We start from the raw sequence: 26,551 nt of genomic DNA on the forward strand, positions 1-26,551 counted from the left end.
TACATATTCTTGTGATTAGTTTAATTTGTGTAATAATTCTTATGGTTTTTAAATAATTATAAATTTATATTTAAATATAATTTTGATTTTTTAATACGACTCCCACGGTAATCAACTTTTGTATTACATAGGTAAGGTAAAGCTATCTACAATACCTAGTTTTCTCGGGTTTTCCTCTGTTTTAATAATTTTCATTTTAAAAATGTTAAATTTATAGAACTCTCGCAAGAAACTAGAAACATACAACTCGTATTAACCAAGTGAAATTTTTTATAATAGCATTAGGTTTTAACGTTAGGAATAAGACTTAGGACGATAAACCATAAACGTACTTACCTATTAAGGCAGCGCCACCGCGTAAAACTTATCCGTGATGAAACTTCCATGGCTGCCGCTAGATAGAGCTAATGTATGTGTAACTCCGTTCTTGGTATAATAAGAAAATTGTATTTGTACGGTCGGCCATCGGCTATGATCGTTCTCGATGATATTATATTTTTTATTATCATTTATCCATAACGTCTAGCACGACGGATATAGTGATACTGCGATAACTCAAATTGGCAAGTTTCGTTGTGGCGTTGTTAAAATTGTAGCAATAGCAACTGCAATACTGCATTCCTGCCTGCACAGGCTATTCACGCACAGTGATCAGTTGCAAATTTGTAATACGAAATTTATTATTTCGTAAAATATTGATAGGTATCTTAGTAGTTTTAGTCCAAATTAACTACTTAACCCACGTCTTATAACTTAGTATCTATTGAACAGTCCTATTTTATCTATATTTTTAAATTCGGAATGAGGTGTAATATTTTCCAAGTAAACGTTATGTTATATTATTGTGACTAATTATTATTTGTACCACTTCTACTATAGGTGAGTTTTCATTTAAAATTATATGAGAAGAATTGTTGTTATATTTTATTATTGTTTTATTTTAGGACCTAGATCCAAAAAGTATTCAACAATTTACCAGTTTACATAGTTCATGTTTTGTTTATGTGAAAACTATGGCATCTGCTACAGTCATAGTGCGCCATTTTCCTCCACAAATTTCGTCTGAAGATAAAGAAGAGTTTCTCAAGTATTTTGGTGCCAAATATGTTAAAATATTGACATCTAAAACAAATCAGAGATCTATTGCATATGCAAGGTAATTTTTTCATAGATACTACCTATTTTTTTTGTTTGCTATATACTGTCTATATTTTTAGGTTTGAATCCCAAGAATTTGCTGAAGCTGTTATTCAGCGGTTGCATCAAAAAGAATTGTTAGGCCATAGGTTGACTGTTGAATTATCTGCAAACGATCTCGATGTCAATCTTATGAAATGTCCTAAGCCACTACCAGTTATTGAATGCAACACTGACGAAGTAAAACAATTACAAGAGGATTATTTAAAAAAATTAAATAGTTGGTCAGCTGCAATCGACCTAAACCAACCACCGCCACATCATCTGCACTATAGTTATCCTGATCCAAACCCATACATACTGTCAAATATTACCAATGCATTAGCTAATAATCAGAAGTTCTACTATCAAGTCTTACACTTGATGAATCGCATGAATCTGCCTGCACCTTTTGAACCTGTTATAAGTTATCCTCTGAATAAGTTTATGAAAATCGAAACTGCAGATAAGTACACCACCACTGATGAAACTGATCCAGATCTGTCAGAATCTGAAATGGAAAGTGATAATGAAAGTGATCATAATATAGAACCTAAATTATCTTTGTTCAAAAAGAAAATATGTAAAGTTATAAAGCCTAAGCGTTTAAAAAATATCACAGCTACAGTGTCAAAAAAGGCCAAAGTTGAATTGGCCAATGTTTTTGACACTGTTGAGTATGAGATACCAAAGAAAATTGAAGTCAAAGTACCAGCAGAATTAAAACCTGTCGAGGGACCAACTGCGGACACTGAAGGCGGATTTGGTGTAATATATTCATCAAAGAGTATAAACAAAGAAGAAGATAAAAAAGAAAGCGAGTCAGATGATGATATAACAGGAGATTGTATTAGTAAAGAAGAATTAGCTACAAATAGATTGTCAGACAAAGATATAAATAATATGCCTATTTTTAAGAATTATTATCCTGGAGCTCCATCCTGTAGGTTATACATAAAAAATTTAGCAAAAACAGTACTGGATAATGATTTAAAATACATTTATAAGAGATTTATCAAATCTGAAGATCTCAAACCAGGAACTATGTTAGTAAGATCAAATAATATTTATTTGAATATATAATTATTTAATATTCTATATTTGCAGGTTTGATATACGACTGATGCAAGATGGGCGTATGAAGGGTCAAGCGTTTGTGACATTACCATGTGTAGAAAATGCCCAACAGGCATTGAATGAAACCAATGGATATATTTTAAAAGACAAACCTATGATTGTACAATTTGCCAGATCAGCTACGGCAAAATAAGTATTAATACAATAATTTAATGCATAAAAACAGTTAATTATTTATACATATGTTTATATTCAAAATATTATACATAAAAAATAATAATGTATATAAAAAAATTTAGTTTCTTCTCCTACGCACTCTGGAAATTCTCCAGGAATTTGGTTCTTCATATTTGTTATAAAGTGGTTCTAGCCGTTGGTTCTTTTTGAACTTGCTCAACTTTGTTGGATCAGAGAATTTAAAGAATGCTGGTGCGAATTCAACAAGCCACCTTGGATCTATTGTTGTTACCTCACGCATATATTCTTTGGTGGTTTGAACCAGTTCATGATACATTACCCTGATAATAGAATACATTCAATTTTTATGAGTATTGTTTTGTGTAATATTAGTACATAAATAATTAATTTATCAAAATACAAACCATTCAGGTTGTCTGTTGAACAAAGCACTGCTAGGATGAATATAGACCGCCTGTCCATCAACAAGAGTACGGTAACCTTCTTGTGGATCTTTTTTAGACGCATTACGGAAAAATCCAGAACAAATAGCTTTTTGTATTCGAGCTGTGTTTTTACCGGCCGAAACGACATCCAACTTATGTCTACAAAAATTTAGAGGTAGATTTTAAAAATTAATTAGTTATAACTTATAAGTTATAAGTTATAAGTATTCATAATTTAATCATTACCGGTCCATGATTCCTAGCAATTGTTTACGAACATCTTGGGCTCTTTTGAGTGTACGTACTTGGACAAAATTCTCATAACACCAAGCATTACTAAACTTATTATTTTTCCAAGAATTGTACACGGCCAAAAGTGTTAAATGATCACCTTCAACTTGATTGAATTTTGCTTTTTTCTGATCAGCTAATGCTTGTTTATCTTTTGGTCTATAAAAAACATTTTGAACAGAAAGCATGGATACAATAGTCAATATCTCTTCGGAACATTGAAGATGAACAGACATAATCAACATTTTGGAGAGGTTTGGTTCCAATGGAAATTCTGCCATCTAAAATAATATAATACTTTTATGCATTAAACATTTAAATTTTTTAAAGCGGATACATACTCGTCTTCCCAATCTGGTAAGTAGACCTTCATCATCTAATGCACTCAAAGAATGCAATGATTCCAAGGCCATGATTAAACTTTCAACTGGAGGGGCATCCATGAAGTCAAAATGAAGTAAATCATTAATGCCCATAGTTTTCAGTTGCAATACCTAGAGTAAATAATTTTTAAATTGAAATTAACAAATACGTGAAATTTAATATTTAATAACATACTGTAGTTGCTAAATTTGTGCGCTGTATTTCAGGTACAGGTGTTGGCAACATTTCATCTCGATAGGCTCTCTCTGTATAAAGTCTATAACATTTACCTGGTCCAGTACGGCCAGCACGACCAGCTCTTTGTTTGGCTTGTGCCTAAATTGACAATATAATATTAAATAAATAATTAATTTTATGTAAGTAATAAATACAATATTTAAAATGTTACACTACACTAATATACAATGAATTTAAAACAATAAATTGTTTTTATATACTATTGTAAACTATGTATATATATATAAAAAAAAAAATATATATTAAATGGGTAATATTTCAATATTTTCTATGTACAAATTAGTACTATCACACTATTTTAAGCCAATGTCCAAAAAGTAATTAAAAAACATACTTGTGAAATTGGTGTGACAACTAAAGAGTCCATTCCAGTTTTTGAATTATAAACTTTTTGTTTTACAAATCCAGGATCAACAACATAATAGATACCATCAATTGTCAATGAAGTCTCAGCAATATTAGTAGCGATTACAACCTAAGAAATAAATATGACAATCAATGTAATAAATATTTACAAACAAATTTCTAATGGTTTGATAGAATACTGTTTTATTTATACTTTTCGAGATCCAGGAGGGGCTGCTTCAAAAATTCTAGTTTGCATTTCACTAGGTAGAGCTGAATAGACAGGTAAAATAATTAACTCTGGTATATCAGGTCCTAATGACTTCATTCTCTCATATAGAATTTCACAAGCTGTATCAATTTCTTCTTGACCCGTCAAGAAAAGCAATACGTCACCAGGTGGTTCTCGTAAATGTATTTGCATAATTGTAATGAGTGATGCATCTAGGTAGTCAGTCTCAGGTTCTTTAGTATATAACACTTCTACAGGGAATGTACGTCCAGGAATTGTGAATATGGGTGCTTCAAAAAAGTATTGAGAAAACTTCACAGCGTCTAGAGTAGCAGACGTAACAATTAGTTTAAGTTCTTTCCTTTTTGTGACAGCTTGTTTTAATAATCCAAATAAAACGTCAGTGTTTATTGTTCTTTCGTGAGCTTCATCCAACATGATTACAGAATAATTTTTCAGGTCAAAATCTACTAGACATTCACGCAGCAACATTCCGTCTGTCATGTATCTAAAAACAATAAGAAATATTTTGTTAGACTCTTAAAAAAATATTACAAATAAAATAAATATTAGTCATACTTGATAACGGTCTCTGGACTAGTGCAATCTTCAAAACGTATAGTGTAACCAACTTCTTGACCTAATCTGCATCCAAATTCTTCAGATACTCTTTTTGCAACAGACATGGCTGCCACTCTTCTAGGTTGAGTACATCCAATTTTACCTCTTGATGTAAACCCAGCCTCAGCTAAATATTGAGTAATCTGAGTAGTTTTTCCTGAACCAGTTTCTCCAATGACGATCAAAATTTGATTGTCAGTCACAGCCTATTATAAATGAATATGAATATAATATGTACATTTTTAATAATTTAAATGTCACTTAAAGATATTATATTAAATATAATATTTATTACTTTGATGAGTTCATCTTTGAGTTTATAAATTGGTAAGCTTTGTCTTTGTTCTAAGAGAGTCAAGTTGGTCTTCATTCCAAATGAACTTTTTTTACCACCAATAACATGTTTTTTCCATTCCGGCACATCTTGGGCAGTCAAACCAATTCCTCGCATGTTTGAAGCTAATTGTCTACTATCGTCTAAACATTTTTGAAAATTATATGAAGTACATTTTTTTATTTTTGGCAATTTAATATCACTTACTATCTGGTAGAGGATCAATCCAATTTTTAGTAACATTTTTAGGCACAGAATCCATTTCTTGTTCACGTTGTAACATTTTATGTTCTCTACGTTCTTTGGATAAAGCACTTTGCATCATTGCTGCTTGTGCAAGAGAGCCATCTGGATTTTTAACTATACGTACCTAAAAATTACAAAAATAAGACTAATAAATTTTTAATAGTTAAAATATTAAAGTAAAAAAAAGTTGTTGTATGTACTAAACAATAAATATTATTTTATAAAAGCTTATGACGTCTGGTTCTACATCTCAAACATTTTGTCATGGGATCCCATAATTTAATGTAAAACTATTAAGGCCACCTTAATCAAAATTATTTATTATTTTTTTTTAATTATATACTAAAATTACATATACTATTTCATACAGATAAATTATTGAAATATATTGTAATTTAATGTTTTTTTAATAGTAATAAACTTTAAACATGTATAAATACAAATAAATTAGTAATAACTGTGAAACTATACAAAAATATTCAGTAAAAATGTTGATAATTATTAATGTGATGGGTGGGTTAATATATTTTTGCACAACATATTATGTGCTGTGTGATATTTGAGACAGCAATGTGCAAGTTAGCTTCCACAGACTGTTGTGAAAAGCATGACGAATGCTTGGTTTTTATTATTTGAAATTATGAAAATGCAGTTCCACAGAGATATGTTGGTATCAATTTAATAATTTTAATAACCGAATGGGTTATTTTTAAAATGAAACATCTACCAGAAAACCAAAATAAGTTTTTTGGTCTCTCCTGTAATATTGGAATCTTTTTTTCAAATGACTCATTAAACTAAATAACCGACCTTATTTAAATTTGAGTCGAAAATAATTATGGGTTTTTCTTATTTTATATAAAGGCTTAAGGCATAAAGAAAATAGTTTAAATTAAATAAATATTTCACGGTATTCAAGTAATATAGCCAAGACTCCCAGTTTGAAAAGCACTATTCTATACAATAACCTAACACAAAATTCATTAGTTATAAAATATATAATAAATAAATTAAAAGTGAATTTAATATTTTGTTCCAAGTGTATTGCATACAGGGCTGAGATCGTGGAGATTTCTACCATGGCCATGTAAAAATGGAGGTTCGTCTTCAACAATTTCAATTTCTATATCTTGTTCTTCTTCAGTGTTGTCTTTGGGTAAAATACCAGTTTCTTCATCAAAATCGGGAAGTTCGCTTTTGTCAATACAATTGGCAGATAACATCTATAATTATTAAAAATAATAAAATAAGTAAAAAAGTATACCATTTTTAAATATGTTTAGTATTTACTTGTTTTATTTCCCAGCGCTCTGGAGATGAAATCTTATTCATTCGTTTTAAATTTGTCATTTCATCTGCATCAGCAATGGTCTGTAACTCCAATAAAGAAGTTGGTCTATCAGGGTTACGGCCACCCATCATATCATCGTCTTCACTAAGATAATTAAAAGAGAGGTTAAAAAGATATTGTGTTATTTAGATATTTTGTATTATACTCTAAATCTCCAGGCTGTATCATAGGGTTTAAGTCTTCTCCAGTGTCTTGATCAACGTCTTTCATGGATAATGAAATCTTTTGGTTACCACTTATAGATAAAACTTTTACCTGTAAAAATTGAATAACTAATATTTTAACAATTCACCGAATTTTAAAGCATGTCTCTGTTGCCAAATTATAATTACATACCATGACTTTATCACCTCTAGAAACAACGTCACTAACAGAAGTCACTCTTCCTTTTTGACGTAATTGTGAAATGTGTACAAGTCCTTGGGATTGACGGAACATATCTAGTTGTACAAAACAACCAAAATCTACAATATTTAAGACTTTACCAGGATACACTTTTCCCAATTCTGGAAATTTGCTCCTTGATTCAATTCTAAATGAAATAATAGAAATATATTAAAAATCAATTTTTACACAAGACCAATCTATATTAGAATAAATTGTAATTTTTTTGATAGCAATCCTAGATTATAGAAAATAACATACTCTTTATCATATCTTTCTTTTCTTTGTCCATCTTCACTCCTGCTTTTATTAGAATTGTGATGGTCATACCTATCTTGATTTCTGTAGCGATCATTATTTTGATCTCTTCGTTTTTCTTTACTTCTATCTCTAAATGATTTTTCTTTATAGTGTCTATCACTCTGTTTATTACGGCTCCTATCCCCCTGTCTATCACGACTTCTATCCCTCTGTCTATCACGACTTCTATCTCTCTGTTTATCACGGCTTCTATCCCTCTGTCTATCACGGCTTCTATCCCTCTGTCTATCACGGCTTCTATCCCTTTGTCTATCACGACTTTTGTCCTTTCGATGTTTTTCTCGACTTCTACTTCTGTTTTTAGAACTTCGTCTCCTGTGCTGCCTATCATGACTCTTAGATCGACTTCTGGACAAACGTTTATCATGTGATACATTTGATTTGTTAGTTTTGTCATCTACAGCGCCACTAAAGATAATTATTTAAATACAATATTAGAAAGATAAAGTTTAAATATTATTTTTATTCTACAAAATGTAATCATACTTGGTGCTAAGAATCGGAGCAAAAGACTCTAATTCAGCCATGACAGCACTAATGGGGTCATTTTCTTCACCAACAATATCATTGGGTATTGCTAAACCAGGAAATTTACATGCCAATGTATCACTTTTATCAGTATTATCATATAATTTATTTCCAGATTGTTTAGATGTTTTCGGTTGCATATGCTGTATAATACGTAGCAAATTGGCAATAAAAGAATCCTTGAAAAAAAAGAATTGAATACAAAATATGTTTAAAAAGTATATGTGATAATTAGAGTTAGGATGTTGACAGCTTTTACATTTTTTTCGCTTTAATCCTATAAAATGCTATCGCAGCTAAAAATTTGTTTTATATTTTAAAGATTTAGAATATACTAATTTTATTTTGCATTTTTTGTTTTTAATGTCATTTTTTATATTATATATTTTTGTATTTTTTGTACAATCTATAGCATTTTTTTAAAATTTTAGATTTTAGGACATTTTTTTTAGTTTTTTAGGCCATCAACATTCTATATCTAGTGATAATAATATTGACTAACCGAAAATTCAGCTCCATTTTTCAAGAGAGCCTTTTTGAATGTTTCTAATGTATCGTTCTTGAAAGCTAGGTCAATAATAAATTCAGCTAGAAATGAATACAATTTATAAATATTATATAAAACAGAATAAGTATAATAGTAATATGATAGAAAAAATATTATAAGGAAATATTAGGTTTAAATAATTATGTCTTACCCAAATCTTTGTCATTGAGTCCCAAATGGTTTTCTAATTCGGTACATATTTTCGATACTAATGACAAATGTTCTAATTTCGGTAATTCATCCATAGTTATTAGATGGTATTTACTATTTAGTATTTATAGTTTTAAAGTCAAAGGCATGATATGTTAGTTATATCATGGTCATAAGCATGAACACCGGGATAGTGAAAATGTACACCAACGGAATATTATCATTCATCAGTGAATAACAAAAATCTTGTTTTTATCAACTCATGTTTGAAAACAAATAATATAGACCGGGAGTCCCAACGTTGCGGAAACAAATTCATTTGGTTTCTGTTAGGTTGGCGTCGTGCTTATCATTGAAACGAGAGACTTTTCAATACGATTCTCAGTCAAATCACTATTATTATTATTATTATTATTATTATTATTATTATTATTGTAATTTATAATACCTACACATAAAAAATTCATATTTTATTTTTCAAATAATTGAGACTTTAGTCAATGTTATCTTTATTTCGTTTAAGTTTCCTTGTATGTTTTGTGTTTAGGGTTAATAATTAGTGTTAGTGTCAAAGTATTTATTGCGAAATTCAATAATTCGTAGATGCAGACTACCAAAAAGAAAATTAAAATAATGAATATCAACACAGATATTATATTATCCATCGGAATTCGCCCATGAATGTAATTATGTAAGTGTATTTTTCTATTATTTCACTAATTTTTACTATTATTGAACAAAGATAATAATGAAATAAAATCACATAGGTACCTTTATTATAGAACTCATACTTGATAGAACACAAAAATGTCTAGCACCTATATAGGTAGTCATCTATTGTTTTCCCATGTTATGTTTAATACATTCTGATAGAGTATTATTTGTTGTTTAGGTTGTTATATTGATGTAACTAAAAAGTTTTGTAAAAAGTTAAATAATTTGTTGTTAGTTTGTAGGCATGTAGTAATAAACTTCTTACCATAATTTATTACCTACTTCATAATTAGTTAGGTACATAAGTTTTATTGTATTGTGCTCAATATTTTGGCACTTGTAATTTTGTTTAAGCAGGTAGTTGGATGATGATTGTGTTGGGAGTCAAATACAAACATATTCAGGTGTAAATTTATTTATGTTTCAGGCGTTTGAATATATAGGTAGTTGTATTACTTTATTATTGAATTTAGTTAGGTGTCAGTGTTAGTGTAAGTACAGTATATAAAATAATGATAACTATTTAAAAACACAATGTTTGTAGGTATCATTGACATTTTGAGTTTATTGGGTAATAGATACAAATTAATTTAAAATTATTTAGTTTCAGAGTAAAATTATCACTTAAACTTTAATTATTAACTTTTATATTTGCATCTATTGAGAAAATTATTGACCTTGTGATTTGATTATTTTAAATAAGTATTAAAATCATAATATTTAAAAACTAAGTAGGGACTTAGCATATTTATACTAAATTCACTTTTTCTTCAAATACAATTTTTGTAATATTTAAATTTATTACAATAACAATGATAAAGCATTAAAGTATAGCATAGGTACCTTTAACTATATATTTTAAAGTTAACCTTGACCTACATAAATAATAATGATCATAAATGATTTCATTTTCATTTATTATGGAGTAGGTATATTAAAAAGTGAATTTGCTTACATGTTTTTATTTGTCAAATAATTTAACTTCTAATTTTAAATTTAACTTATACTTTTATTTATAGGCAAAATAATATAAGTCATTACATTATTGAACTAGTTAAATTATAAAATGTAATAGAAATATATATATATACCTATATATACACATAATTATAACAAATAATATTTACAATATATATATATTTATTTATATATTACAATTATTATGTATTTTTATATCATTCATTTTATTTTTGTTAATGTGTTCTACAATTTTGTTTATAGGTATTCATATTAATTTGTTGTTCTCATTTATGAAGTTAGATTAATAGTACTTAAAGTAGGAACTAATAATTGTTTTTATGAATTACTTTATTTTACATTTTATTATTTGGAAATAGCTAATTCAATTGGTCATATTAATTGAAATACCTATGTGTTGACTGTTGATAGAACAAACTGAAACTATACTATAATATTATATCTAGTTGTTTTTTTTTGTACTACACAATGTCGCAACTCATGGTTGATTATAATGTTAGGTGATAATAGTATTTTTAATAATGTTATAAATATTATTTTCCTTATAATTTGCTCTAAAACTTTTATCTATTTATCTGAAATCTGTTTTAAATTTTTTGGATTAGTTTGTTTAGTTATGATTGTTTACCATTTTAAATAGTAGTATCACACAATTGTAAAAATGTATTCTGTTTATTGTAGATATTGAGAATAAAATAAATTTAAATTTAATTAGAATTAATGTGCATCTAAATTTTGAGTTCCCAACTGTTTTTGAACTAATCATTTCAGATTCTAATGTGTACGTTTAAAGAACGGAATATATTGGCGCAAAATAATTTTTTAGACTATAAAATTTACTGGGACTAAATTAATAATATAATGAGTAATGACTATACTGTATAATGAATGTTGTATGCCTATTATATACGTATACTTATAACGTACTATTACGATATTACGAGCGTATACGTGGATTGCATTACTAAATACATCAATGTTTAGGTTTTTGAGGTACCTACATATATATTATAAATCTATAACCGCAATTGAATTTCGGTTTGTTTTGTTAATAATACAATTCGTAAGTTTCTATACAACCCTTAAGTTTTAACGAATTTGAAGATATAAATGCTTACATAAAAGTGACAAAGGAAAGAGACAGGTAGGTTACTCTATTAACAGTATTTGATATATCTCGTTATTTTAAAATTATTTAAAATTGTTGATATTAATATAATATTAAAAATATTAAAATAATATCTATCTATTAACTATTGTTAGTACGCCAGGAATGATAGGTAGCTGGTACCTCGTCTGTCGAGTATTGGATTATTAAAATATAACGATCATGTATTATACGCTTTTCTATAATATATAGTCGACCGCACGAGATTGTTATTAAATATTTTGCATATCTCATGGTTTACTATTGTACAATGATATAGTATTGGCATACGGTTACGGAATATAGCCATAAAGGTGGGTTGTTCATGAATTGTCTTATCACAGATATTGACCTAGCAGTGCACGTTAAATGTGAAGAGACCCGCCTACAGTGAAAAAGCTGGAAAAGCTAATCGTTTAATATTTTTGGGATATTGCAGAACCAAAAATCGAAATAGCTGCAGAACCTTTTTGGATTTTTCAAATGTTTTTCTCTGCTGTACCGAAGAGCATCGCCTCTTATGCTTGCTAGTGTCGACGATAATATTGTTAATATGTTTTATTTATTTTCGCATCTGCATACGTCGTTCGCATTTGGCCGCAAAACATCCTTAGTATATATGACGAGTATGAAATAAGTGTGCGCTTGCGCCCGTGTGCGTATGTGTGTACAGTTGTTGACCATTTTCTCTTGTCGACCAGCGAAACTTAACGACTATAAATAGCACCACCGGTCTGTCTCGCCCCCGCCTGCACCACGTTGCGGGGCAGCGGTTTAGAGCTTTTTTGTGTCATACGAAAACAAATGACTCATTTTATGTTTGGCGCTGGCACATGGTTTATGGCCTTATTTTATTATTTGGCTTAACTGGAACGACGCCGTATGCACGCGCACAAAGTACTGGTATTGGCATATATAATATTATGTACATCGACCATCGGCTTCTGCATATTATTATTGTTATTCTAATATGTTGTTTATTTTTTACAGTGCGTGATGAATTTTCATAAATTTAAAACGTATGGAGAGCGCGTATAGGGTGATGTAGTATTCTGTCCCATCAGGAGAAATCGTGTCGTCAGTATAATATAATATATCAAGTATAATAATTTGCTTATGTATCTACCATGTGCATATACTTTTCATTAGGTTTGTGCACGAGTATTTGCCATTTTCGTTTCCATTATAAATGATCAATTGTTTGAGATCTATATATGTTTAACTGTATGCGATTTTGTAATTTTTTTATTGTATGTTCTTTTTGCGATTAATGTATTCATACGTTACTATACATGTAAAAATTGTCATAAAACCATAGCCATTCTACTGTGCAGCTGTGCTGTTTAGCTGTACAATTTATATTACCGTAGATATCAAAGTTCGGGTAGTTGTCTTTGGATATGTCGTTATACGTGAATTTGGAAAATTTTAAGAGAGGTTTTAATCAAAAATAATCTTAAGACATTTAGGTGGCTTGTAAAATGCTTTATTCTAATATCTGTAATTATTTTATAACAAATTAATTTATCATAGCTAGGTAGTGATATTAAATTATTATGGAATAATATTAATAGTGTTATTATGTTATTGATGTTATATTACTTATTAATTAGCGTTTTATATAATATAATCGTTTCAACGTACTCACAAAAATAAAAACCATTTATATCCTTCGAATTTTGATTCTTAATATTTATAGAAAATGAAAATGACTGAATTTTACTAAAATAAATGAGGTAATTACTATTGTGGGAGAGGAGCAATCTCCTATTTGCTCAACCACCAAGTCCGCCTATGATATATTTGGTGTCCAAAATTGTCGAAGAACAAATAGATCGTCGCTACCGCTGGTCGTCGCAACATTTATATTACTGTATTTGATTTATTAGACATCTATTCGTCGAACCTATATTATAATTTATAATATTAGGTAGGTTTATAATATTAGCTATATTGTATGTGCGTGTATATGTGTTATGAGCAACTTTTGCGTAATAAGTTAACGTACCGCGTGTTTTTGAATGTGTGTGTGTATCTGTAAACGCGTGAATATGTTCGACCGTTACGTGGGTGGCAAAATGGCTTTTGGTCGAGTACTCGACAAAATATAAACGGCTTATGAATATTTTTAGACTAGAAAACAGCATTCTTCAAACTACCGAATTGCATATTTACTTAATGACGAGATAACAATTATTGCTGTCGTAATGTCATGACTCGTGTCTGATACGCACGTACAAATATAAAATATAATTATATGTATACATGTGTAATATGGATTGTGTGTGTTTACAAAAAAATGTCTTATAAAAAGTTGTTAAAAACTATTATGATTATTGTTGTAAGATAATTAAAATAATAAATAAGTACTTGATTAATTAATTCATTATGTTAAAATTTAAAATCTAATAGGTACAAAAAGTTTATTTAAAACACATTTTACAAAGAAAAATATATATTACCTATATAATATTTGTTTAAATTTAAGTTTACATTATGTTATGTTTTGGCGAGTCTAAAAAATCTATTGACCTCTCTCAGGTTAAGAATTGTTAGTAGTATAACTTTTTAGATGTACCTTTGGAATTACACATTAAAACATAGGGAATCGCGCTGTGGCGTTTGTCGTCGCGTGTACAATACTATTATGTTCCACTTTTTTTTTATCGACAATATGACTGAGGTTGAGATTTATACGTACTAAAAAATATTGATTTAAGTCTGTGTTCTATTACGTAAATGTACCCTCCACCGGTGTTATTTTGGATATTGTTTAAAAACCTCTCCAACCTTTTGTAATAAAGGTATGACCGATATTGTCGTTTTGGCTTTCCGTGACCGGAGTAATGAGCAGATAGCTTGGACCGTCATATTTTTGTTGCCAGTGGAAAGTCACACTAACAGCTGTTTCCATTAATAATAATAATAATAAATATTATCAATTATCATCATTATTATACTATGTTAATAATAATGATATAACCGTATAAATGTATAATTTTCATATTGCTTATAATATTTTTCTTTTTTTGTACAATATAAATAATACTAGTGAAAAAAAAACATACGTGACATTTGAAAATATTAACATAGATATATAGATAAGCTTACGGGAGTGAAAATATTTATGTAGATACTTATAACTTATAATAATATTAATGTATTGTACTAGTATTGCAGTTATTTTGGTTTAGATTTGTTAATAATTGTTCGCAGTGTATCCAGAAATCAATCATAGGAAAGTGTTATTAAATTTTCTCTTTAATATATATATATATATATATATATTTATTATAAAAGATTTAGCTCATATATAGAATGTGTATGTTAAATTAATATAAATTTAAATTTTTGATATACACATAAAAAAAAATCTAAAAATATATTAGCATATATACTATTTTTATATGTTTGAAGTAAAAATTTGGATCAAACTGCACATTTAAACGGAAAATAATGTTAATAAGTTTTTTATAATTCAAAAATATTATCATTGCGAGGACATAACATTTTTACGTGTTTTATAAATATTTTACTATTCATAATAACATTTTAAAAATACGTAGATTAATTATTAAGCTACCATTTATATTTTTACCACGAAACCATTTACACTTGTTTTATCGTAAGGTGATATTGACTCAACAGTTAAAAAAATAATATACATTTTTATTTGTTTTTGAGTTAAAAAAGGCAATCTAAATCAAGAATTGGTTGGTTTTGTGTAAAAATTCTCATTTTTCTTTATTTTTGTGTGTTTTTTCAATTACATAAAAAAACTGAACATTTTCAGTTTTGTCCCCTCAAAAGTACAAATTAGGTTCAATTTTCTATCAGAAATCACCCTCAAAGTTGAAGATTGAAATATTTTTTAACTAGTTATTGTGCATACAGACACAAAAAAACATACATTCATTACTCTGCTTAGAATCTAAAATATATTTAATGATTTATATATAGATTGAAAACCCGGGGTAGATTATTATTTGAAACATAATTTAATAATCAAATGATTGTTTATTATATTTTTTAATTAGTTAAATTAAATAAAAATATATAAATTAAATTATATAATGCCGATCGTATCAAAATAAAAATATTAATTTATGCTATTAAAAAAAAAAAAAAGTTAGGGATTCATTAAACAAAAGTGATACATACACTTATCTATTGTATGCATAGTTGATTTTGTAAGATCTTTTTTATATTAGCAGTTAACTAAGATTATAGGTTATTTGTGTCGTTTTTTATTTATTCCAATTTCCAGTCAGTTATTTTATTAAACCACTCTATTAAATATACAATATGCCATTAAAATGGTTTATGAAGATTATCATGTTCATGTATTCTGTATATCATGCCAAAAAATCTCAACCTAAAAACAAATGGTCTTAAATTATTAATTTAAATATCGTCACTAAAAATACTAAATATGTGAACGTCTTATTTAAAATTTGAATGAAATATTTAATTAATCCCCGTTGGTGTAGCATTATAATTGTACTCATAATTTTCTATTAGTATTGTGTATTTAATATAATCAGTCGATGAGTTGTGATAATTCAAGCCTCGATAAATAAATTGTAGATTATAGTGTAGGATTTAATTTTCTGGGTATATTTATAATAAATTAATTCTGTAGTAAAGTTTTTATATTGTTTCATTTTTTATATGCATGTATCAACATCATTTAATAATTTATACTTGAAAATTATACTGTTCATTGGAACTATAACTTTGAAAGCTCATTAAATATTTATTTCTAACAACAGTCAACAAATAATGGGAAAAATACATAGATTTACTATGTATAATGATTGACGATAAATGTACTAGCTGTTTTCACGAAGAATATTTACGATGTAGAACGATCGTTGTAATCGGGTTTTTCTTTACTGCTTCATATGTGATATAGTTCTGCATTTATAATGTGATATTATTAGGTAGGTTCTGTATAGTATACATGTTTATTTTTTTTTATTTTTCAGAATTTTGTCTTAATATGTATATTATGTATTATTATCATTGTATCATTTATTTATTTTGTGTATCATTCGTACTTATTGTTGTATATGACGTGTATCGTGATGTATATTTATTATTTTTCAATTCAGCTTAAGCTTCTGTTCCCTTTTTATAAGTGTATCCCATTAAAATGGTCTAACAGGCGAATAAGTTTTATTAGTTTTATTATAAGTATAATTCGTGTATATCTGAGTGTATATATATAACTAAAAGAAAAACTAGAACATTAATGTTTTTATATTGCCATTCGGTGCGTGTTTTAATGGGTTGTATTTTATTTTATTTTTATTTTTTTTTATCTTATCCTGTCCCTTAGGTACATCGCGCACTCTCATTTGTCGTACACTATTCTAGATGTTATACGGCGTGTGGCACATTGCAGCATTGCATCTGGGGCGTAAAGAAGAAAACATGGGTTGCGAACGTTATTTGCGAGTTTTTTTTTGTATATCTACTAGAATTTGAAATTCTGGGTTAAAAAATCTGTTGTCAAAATTATTAAATCATCCGACTTTTCGACTTTTTTTTATCTATGTCTACTCTGTCAGTCCAGCATACAGTCGATTCGTCGTCGTCGTCAGTAGATCTGGAATGACTCTTAGTGCGGATTATAGTTGACAGTTGGCACTCAGGCTCCATTTGTTTTTCCCTACTGTTTCGGTGACTTAAATTTAGAAATGCTGACTTCCTATGTTCAGCCTACATTTTTTTTAAATTTGCCCCCCATTTTTAATGACCGTGGGCGGAGTTTAAGCTATCTGAATTTGGAACTTCAATCATATATGACACGAATCTGTAGACGCCCATAAAAACGCGTCATTTAAACAAATAGACTTACATATCTTTGCCTGTCTAATTGGCTGAGCCAACACTGAAATAATGTAAGTGGGTCAACTGCGAGTAAAAGTAATTCCACCCTACTCCTACATTTTCGTTATTGACAGGGTACTTATTACACTTTTGCATAACTACAACTATAACTATGTATATTTGCGTTATTTTTTGGATGCATTGTGTGTATTACAAAAATATAATTACTACAGAATAATTTTTCGAATAACATTATGATAGGTTTAGTGTCTTATAAAATATTATAGTTATTACTTTTTAATAATAATTAATTATAGTTAACCTGTCAAGTTATTGTTTGCTGTTCTTACTAATATTTTTTTTTCGGTTTATTTTGCCTGATCCAATTTTCTTATTACCTGTTTCATTTTCATGATCAAATTTACTATGAAATCTAATAATGTCAATAATAATACGTATAGTGATAAATTTAGAACATATAAATGATGCAATAGTGACGTTTTTATACGTCAAATTTTAAATGTAATTTTTTGTTTATTTATTTTTAACGATTTAAATGTACAAATAAATTTATTTATTAGTTTATATACAATTTATATAGTCATTATTTAAATTTTAAACTAATATAGTAGCAAGTTATTATTATTTTAAATTTAGTTTAAATAAAATCAGTCAAGTATTAGTTTAAGAAGAATAAGTTGGTAAATTTTTTTCTAGGACAAAAGTAACTTAAGTTAAATTTAGGGTAAAAGTGTATAAAACAGGGGTGATTTTTTTTTTAAATTTCTCGAAAAGTTTAAATATTTTTGAAAATATTTTTTTTGGATAATTTAAAGTCAACATTATATCAACTTTTTTGAAAAAATATGTATAGTATAGGTAACTATTAAAAAAAAATATTTTTAAGGTTTTTACTTTTTTTATAACAGTATATGTTTTTAATTTCATACTCCGGAGCAAAATATTCTAAGAAATCTAATGTTTAAAAATCAAATTTTCAATTTGTCCAATTTAAACCATGCAACTTAAATACTTTATGAGAAAATTAATTGTAATAAACAAAATTAAATTTTTTTTCAATAATTTTTCAATGTTGTAATATGATTGGTATACGTTTTGATACTTAAAAGATACAATAGTTAAGTTAAATGTATCGAAAAAATGTTATGTTTAATTTAACTTTAGATTAAAGTTTAATCTTGAAACAGTTATTATTTATTACATTTAATTAAATATGATTGAAAAAATTGTTTAAATATTATTATTAATTTACTTACTTTGTTGAATCATGTTATTTATGAAATATGTATTAGTTTCATTAAATTTGGTCGGTTGGTCGCGGTTTGATTGACTTCTATTTAAAAATAATATATTTAGGATTTGTATAACAAAAAAATATTAACATCAACGTTTCGCTTTAGCGCTTTAAAGGAACAGGATGTTTGTCCCCTTAGATTAGATACACAGTTTTAAAATAGAAATTCAAAGCATTTTTTTGCGTATGTTCTCTCTTTTGCTCACATCAAAGCTAGGTATGTCTGCTTGTATTTGCGTATTTGACAATAAGTTAAAGAAACTAAAAAATGTCTAATAGAAAGGTCTATATTTGCTTTCAATCATTCGATGAAATTCGTTCAGTTTTAATAGTTGTAAGTTATAAAAGGTATAATAGTGTCCCTGAATACTGTTAGATTATATACATACATTTTCAAATAATATTTAAAAAGGTACAATACTATAATATAATTAAATAAATATTTTGTTTTTTTTCGATTCTATTCGTATTGAGAGGATAAAATAATATCAAAAAATGTATACTTTATAAACAGATATAATAGTTTAAAGCAATATCTGGTAATAACTTAGTAGCTGTAGTAGTTAATACATACTTTTTTTACATTATAAAGAGTGATCACTTCATGTATTTTTAAGCTGAAAATACTATGGGCTCTCTTACGCGTAAGCCTTTGGGATGTGACTCTCCTTTATCTGTTTTATTACCTTATTTAAACATATATTCGTCCTCTTTTGGAAAAAAAAGATAGAAGATATTCATTCTCCAGATAATTTAAGCAAAACAACTTATTAACAGTTTTACACTATAAATGTGTAGTTTAAATTGAGAGACATGTCACAATTAAACAACGTCTAATGTTTACACTTTACATAATAATGACCACATTATTTCAAGTACCTTCATAGTAAAAGTATAATGGTTGAAACATTCTATAATATTAATAATAATAATTCGCTAGACACTAATCTTTTTCTTTATTTTTTTTCTTAATATAAAAATTTTTGGCAGCATTTTAATTTGTCCAATTGTTCTTTAAATTCACTTTTGATTATTAACATTATTTAAATTGTATGTAAAGAATTCCTGCAACTGCTACACTACACTACACTAAAGTGTTGTTTATATTTTTGGCTTGCAACTCTTATCGTTTTGTTAAAGATTGCAGATATATTTCCCTTTATACAGAATTTATTTAAAATGTACGTGTTGTAAAATATACGTGTGTGCATTACATAACCCCGATGGTCGTTGCGCAATTAATTTTTTTACTCCTTCCAGCAATAACAATAATAATAAACAGAGAAAATGCTCGCCAAAATGTCCGCATCAGCGATATTTCACATCTTGGTAAAAATAGAATTATACACACTGACATCTTACAAATTTCTTGATGTTAATTTTTTCATTAAATAGATTTGAATAAAAATATAACTTTTTGAGGTTCTTGCAATTTTTATAGTGACCACGTGTTTATGCGGAGTAATAAGAATGATGCGTGGTAAATTACAAAATATCTTTTGGATTATCGAATCTGACTTTTTTTAACGAAGTTTTTTTTTACGTTGTCGCGGTGGTGTCAAAACACTTTAAAAAATAAAGTTATAATAAGCTCCAGTACACACGTATGAATTATATTTACATGTATATTATAAATGTAAATAAAATAAAATAAAATAAATTTAAAAGTTCGGGGAATTTCGGGCGTCAAAATAAATTACACTTGTGTACGTGGGGCGTCCGCACGGCAGCAGTGGGTATATGCATATGGTATATACGGTGTGTTACAGGCGTACGTGTCCTGATGTCGATGCCAGCAAATATGATTTGTGTGTCGGTGGAAATTGTCACGTTAAACGTCTGTAGAGACTTTTTACGTACGTATTTTACTTTTATATAAATAAGCACACGTTGTCAAAATCACATAAATTGTCACCCCAAAATTACAACTACATGTGTGCTTGTTATTTTTGGTGATTTATAATGTGTTGTTACCTTAGCTCAGAGTAGAAAAATATCCCTATTCGTCTTGCACTCGCAAGATGTATTGCCATAATCTAGTATATAATATGATTTAGTTGTGTAATCGAAGTATAGATGTTTATAAAGGTTCAGTCTATATCTGCTATAACTATTTGTTGAATTCAGATATTAAAATAGTATTACTTATGGTTTTGAATTCTACATAATTCGTCATAAAATTTAAGTGTTAGATAGGTTATCAATAGGATATCAATCAACTTCTTCGTAATACGAAAATTGTTCATTTTCTTTAGTTTTAAAATACAATGTTTTAAATTTATGTTGCATTTATATTTTCAACACAGTGAATCATATAAATAATATTACATAATTTATATAATATCTACTACATTTTTTTGTCGCTCATGTTTTATGAATTTATTATTATTCATCCTGTAGTTCTTGCTACATTATGTATATATATATAAATATTCGATGTGAATAAATAATAAAATATACTAAAAATGTATGAACATTTAAACGGGTAAAAATGAATAATTATATTGAAAATTAATTTTAAATATACAAGCAAGAAATTAAAGAGAAAAAAGTTTAAACTTATATGAAATAAATATAAAAAAGAAGAAATTATAATGAATTTATGATGTTAATTTAACCAAATTATTTGATATTTGTAAATAAATCGAAACAATTGTTTTTAGTGTATTTAATTAATAATTTTATAACATAGTTATTAATAAAATTTTTAATAAATGGGATGTAACAATATTATATATTAATACTATACTTACTTGAATGTATTATATTTACTAATAGTTAAAACTAGTTGTACGATTTTTAAATTTATTTATTTAAGAATTATATCTTGATTATTATTAATAATATGGGGTAATTATTCCTTTAAAGTTAGGTGGTTTTTATTGTATAAATTCATGAAAAGTTAATATTTTGAATGATATAATATGAAAAAGAACTAACAAACGCAGTTGACATTTTTAAAAATTAATTTTTTAGTTAAATTGTTGTTTTATAGAAATCCAATTTAGAAAATTATAGTTATAATCGGGCTATCTTTTATATACATTTTTTAATTAATCAATTAATTTTTTCATTAATTAAAAAGAATTATTTAATTTTCTTCAAATTAACAGCTCTCCTTTGTATAAAAAATTCGATTTCTCCTGGTGTTTGCTGTATTTAATTTGATTAATACACCGGAACACTGAAATCTAAAAATTTGTATGCCAACATTTTCGTCTGCCCGTCAACCAAAATTTATGTTTAACGAGGTTTTGCCAAATAACCACCGAGTTTAACATAAATAACTGAAGAAACCAATAAAAATGCTGTCCGTCCATAGCTCTACACCCACGGTTGGGTTGAAAGATAATTTCTTTTCAACTGGATCATTCAGCCAAAGGAGTCTTGTAGATCAGTTGTATTTTATGAAAAAATTATTTTTAATAAGCGTATTTGAAACGAATGAATGTTAATGATAATTTGGTTAAAAAATAGATCTACATAATTTTATCTCGAAAATAAAATTCTCGGTCTTATAATGAAATTTTCTAATGATATTTTTTGTTCAATTACACCAGTATTTCCTAAAAGTATTCAAAATGATTTTTTTTAAATTAACTATCAAAGATTGAAACAAACATTGATTCAAATATCTTATATGTATAATGTTTGAAATAGCAACGGAATCTACCTATATTTATTCTTTGATTATTTTGATATTTGCAATATTTTTTTTTTATTTTTTACCAAGCATAATATGTCTAATATAATATGTTATTATTTCAAACATCAAATTTTAAATTCCATTTTACATCTAATTTAGTTATGGAAAGTGTAGTATGAGGGGTATTCTACAAAATGTATGGCATACAGCCTACAGGAACAGTTTAAAAATATAGGTAATATATAGGTTTTAAATACTTATTATTGAAATAAATCATTCATTCATTACTCAATATTTGTATAAATATACACATTAATATATTATGGCAAAGAATATTCTGCTTTAGGTTTTAAAATTAAAAATATAGGTTGCTTTGTAAAAACCAAAAGTTTATATTGTGTTTATGAACAAACAAGGGTGAATAAGTAATGGAATGTAGTGAAATTGTAAAAATTGCTACTATGTTTTACAAAATAAATATTTAGGTAAAAAAGGAATATTTTTTTGTATTAATGTCATTGTATTCTTAAAAATAAAAATAAAATTGTTTTATGTTATTGTTTTGGTGATGGCAATAGATAGGTTTACGTTAACTGTTTAATTCACTTTAGTCATTTGTTGTCATGCACTTTGTTAGTTCTTTACTATATAGGGTGATTCACAAAGTATACTCTCCCATTTTTTCTTTTTGAATAATACATTTATAATCTCATTTTTTGAACTTAACCCTCTTAAGGGTATTGGAAGCGGTGATTTTGTTCAACACTCGCGCAGCATAGGATTATAGACGTGTTATATTTCCAATGTACCGATTGATATAATTAAGTGATAACAATTTTGAAAACAGATTTGAATTTGTTGTCAAATCTTTATGACAATTGGCTTTATCATATTTTTGATTTTTTGATTTTAATTTTTCTAAAAATTTAAATATGTCAATTTTTTAATTACTTTTTAGGATTTTTTTGCGGGGGAGAGGGGATCTATAAAAAATATGGGAATGTCTATTTCAAGTAAACTTGAAGATAAATTTGAATCTATTTTTAAAATTTTTATCGTTTCATTATATCAATTGGTACGTTGGAAATATAACATGTTTATAATCCTATGCGCGTGTGTTAGACAAAAACAGAAAATCACCACTTCCAATCCTCTTCAAGGCTATAATCTATAGAATATTGAGATTTTTTTCTATTTATGTCGTATCTAATGGCGATATACAAACTTCTAATTTTCAAATGAGAACCCCCTTTTCTACTGTAATTTATTTAGCAAATAGTTTTCTGAAAATATTTACGTGTCAAAATAAAAATATGAATGAGTAGTTTCTTGAGTTATTGAACATTGTGTAATAAGAATAATAAGTTTATGTTAATGGGTTTGAATGAAAGATATTGATACAATATTACAAAAATTGTATATTTTTATAAAATTATTCTTGAAGACTTGATCCTTTAATGTAAACATTAAATAATTGAAAAATTACTTGTTTGAATTTTGATTTAGGTAAAAAATAATCTACTTAATAAAGTATAGTAGAAAAGTGGGCTCTTATTTAAAAGATAAGAGTTTGTATCTCCACAGGATACTCAATAATTAGTAAACTTATTTTAATAATTTAAAAATAAAGTATTTAAGTATATTTAAAAATTCAAAAGATTGGTATTTGAAAAAATTCATTATTAACGGAATAATTGAAGAAATAATCACTTTGTATAATTCGTATATTAAAATCAAAATTTAATCATTTACGTGTTTTTATTGGATATTAGGTATATATATCGCTCGAAGTTGGTATTAATTTTAGAAGTCTTATTGTTTTTATTATAGCATTTCTAATCAAGTTTTACTGTAATAAAATATATGTTGAAAAAGTAAATGTCATTGTTTGAGAGCTCTTTAATTGAACGTGGAAACGACCACGAAATATACCAGTGGACAGAATAGTATAATGTATAATGACATAATGTCACATATGCACATGCATATTATTTGTGTTTATATATCTATATTTTATAGGTTAGGTATAAAATATTATATAATACATGCACATATTATACTCGAGTCACAAAATTATAAAGTCGTCAAACCATCAACGGCCGTGGGTATACAATGTGTGTGTTTATTTATTGATCTACGGACTTTGCGAGAACGAATTACCATCTATTATTGTGTGCGTGTGTTCTTATATACCCGTCGCGATGAAAAGCCGGAATAATCGCGTGGGTCCGACCTAAACGATGAGAGACGTTTTCGTGGTATAGCAAGAGAACTCATTGGGTAGGGGGAAACATTATATTATTATTATGTAGTCGCGTGAAAAGTTTTGTTGTGTCTCCACAGTACGCGGTCACCCAGCTCGTTTTATCCCGTGTCCGATGGTCTGTTGTTGTCCGGAGGCGTCTGGAACTGTTGTTTTAGATGAATGTGTGTGTGTGTGTGTGTGTGTGTGTTTGTGTATGTGTTGCTAGTTTCAAAAATAAAAAATCGCAATAATCGCTGTTGCCGGGTCGTGTTTTTTTGGCGGTGAAGAAAGAAAAAAAAATTTCCGTTACATGTGCCAATTTATGTGGGCGAATAGACCGTAAATGCACAGTAATTTGTTGTGCATATGTGTTGTCACAAACAACGTCCGAATGCCATCCCATCGTCAGTATGATTATGTAAAATCTCGTTGAAAAAATCGTTCTTTCTTTAATTTTCTCGTTTCACATTTTTCCGCTATGGGTAGTATATTATATTGTATATTATTATAATGGTACAGAATGATCGGCCGGTTGCCCGAGCGATTCTGCATAAGTTATGGACCGTTTTCAGTTTAGTTCCACGCGGCTACGTGGTGTCTGTAGAGCTTGAGAAGACTAGTATTATTTTTTATTTATTTGTTTCCCCCAGTCATAGTGACAACGAGGGTCATGACCATTAAAATATGTCCCATCGTGATCATCATCGGCGGTCCTCAAGAACACTTGAATGTTGGAACATTGCCCCAATAAGCTCCTAATTCGTATTGTTGGGTTCATACTGCTGAGTGTAGACGGTTGAGCATAGAATATATTGTTTAATCATGTATATTACGTCAAAAATTGCACTTTTCTTGCATTGCATTATATAACTAGTATGTTTTTACCAAGTCTATTAAATCGAAACAACAAATTGCCAAAAATATGTTTAGTATTTTAATTTTAACTCTGATACATTAAAATAATGCTAATGTGTTTTTTAGTAAGTGAAATATTGATAGTTAACAAACAAAATCTTATTTGACGTGCATTATATTATATTATATTATATTATATTATATGTAGTATAATATTTAACTTATACGTAATGTACCTACGTATGTTGTATTGTAGTTTCCTTGTCACTCGTTACAACTTTTACAGATTCATGAAACTCTTTATTTTTAGAATTTTTGCATACATACACTCCAACATGAGTTAACACTTCTCATTCGAACTTTTTTTTATTATTTAGGTATTGATAATGGAAATTATTGAAAACAATAGTTCATAAGTAATGATTAAAGTAATAGTTGATTTTTAGTACGTAATGAGTGATTGATGAAAATAACGTATATATTTAATTGCTTTTTAGACATAAAAACGATACACAATGGACATTAATATTTTAAATATTAAAAAATTTCATATTAAATGTCATTGATAATTTTTAAATTTTGGTACACGTATAAATACTTAATACTTCGTATATAAACAATAAATTATACCTATATGATGCATTATGAACATACATTTAGTAATAATAGCCTATTCATTTTTAGTTTCATAGTAACATTGTATTACCGGTTAAAGTTAAATTGTTTTTTTATTTGGCAATATTTGTAAATTTTTTTCTTATTTGCAATATTTAAAAATATTTAGTTGGTTTGTTAACTTAAAAAAAAATATTTTTCAGAATGTGAATACTAGCTTATACATTTGGCTCACAGTTTCTACGATTTTAATGTAGTTTTAGTAAACTTCCATAATTGACGTTTACTTTTGTATATAAAATTAATTTAGTTAACTTTGGTTAGTATCTAGATTCTAAGACCAAAGTCAATAGT

General features: G+C 27.5%; 3 protein-coding genes across 3 annotated transcripts in view; 2 read left to right on the forward strand and 1 right to left on the reverse strand.

Annotated features, from left to right (window-relative positions):
* The first annotated feature begins 496 nt into the window (after positions 1-496).
* Positions 497-3,974, forward strand: LOC132928662 (RNA-binding region-containing protein 3-like). Its single transcript, XM_060993476.1, has 6 exons — positions 497-879; positions 945-1,156; positions 1,218-2,222; positions 2,284-3,421; positions 3,498-3,666; positions 3,758-3,974. Exons 2-4 carry the CDS (start codon positions 1,014-1,016, stop codon positions 2,444-2,446), a joined length of 1,311 nt encoding a protein of 436 aa, XP_060849459.1. The 5' UTR covers positions 497-879; positions 945-1,013; the 3' UTR covers positions 2,447-3,421; positions 3,498-3,666; positions 3,758-3,974.
* Positions 2,444-9,074, reverse strand: LOC132928661 (ATP-dependent RNA helicase DHX8). Its single transcript, XM_060993475.1, has 18 exons — positions 8,849-9,074; positions 8,653-8,738; positions 8,109-8,329; positions 7,563-8,030; positions 7,254-7,449; positions 7,063-7,172; positions 6,857-7,001; positions 6,619-6,789; positions 5,528-5,690; positions 5,282-5,463; positions 4,945-5,192; positions 4,348-4,873; positions 4,123-4,263; positions 3,726-3,866; positions 3,509-3,661; positions 3,123-3,448; positions 2,856-3,035; positions 2,444-2,771 (listed from the first exon to the last, which is right to left on the reverse strand). The coding sequence occupies exons 1-18, from the start codon at positions 8,940-8,942 to the stop codon at positions 2,549-2,551; spliced, it is 3,774 nt and encodes a 1,257-aa protein (XP_060849458.1). The 5' UTR covers positions 8,943-9,074; the 3' UTR covers positions 2,444-2,548.
* A 207-nt stretch (positions 9,075-9,281) lies between these two features.
* LOC132928520 (myocardin-related transcription factor A-like) overlaps positions 9,282-26,551 on the forward strand; it is a 61,056-nt gene continuing 43,786 nt past the window's right edge. The window contains exon 1 of the mRNA XM_060993256.1: positions 9,282-9,538. The gene's annotated coding sequence lies outside the window, so the exon portion shown is untranslated. The remainder of the gene's footprint in view (positions 9,539-26,551) is intronic.

Source organism: Rhopalosiphum padi, chromosome 4 (assembly GCF_020882245.1).
Source record: "Rhopalosiphum padi isolate XX-2018 chromosome 4, ASM2088224v1, whole genome shotgun sequence".
In the NCBI taxonomy this organism is placed as follows: domain Eukaryota; kingdom Metazoa; phylum Arthropoda; class Insecta; order Hemiptera; family Aphididae; genus Rhopalosiphum; species Rhopalosiphum padi.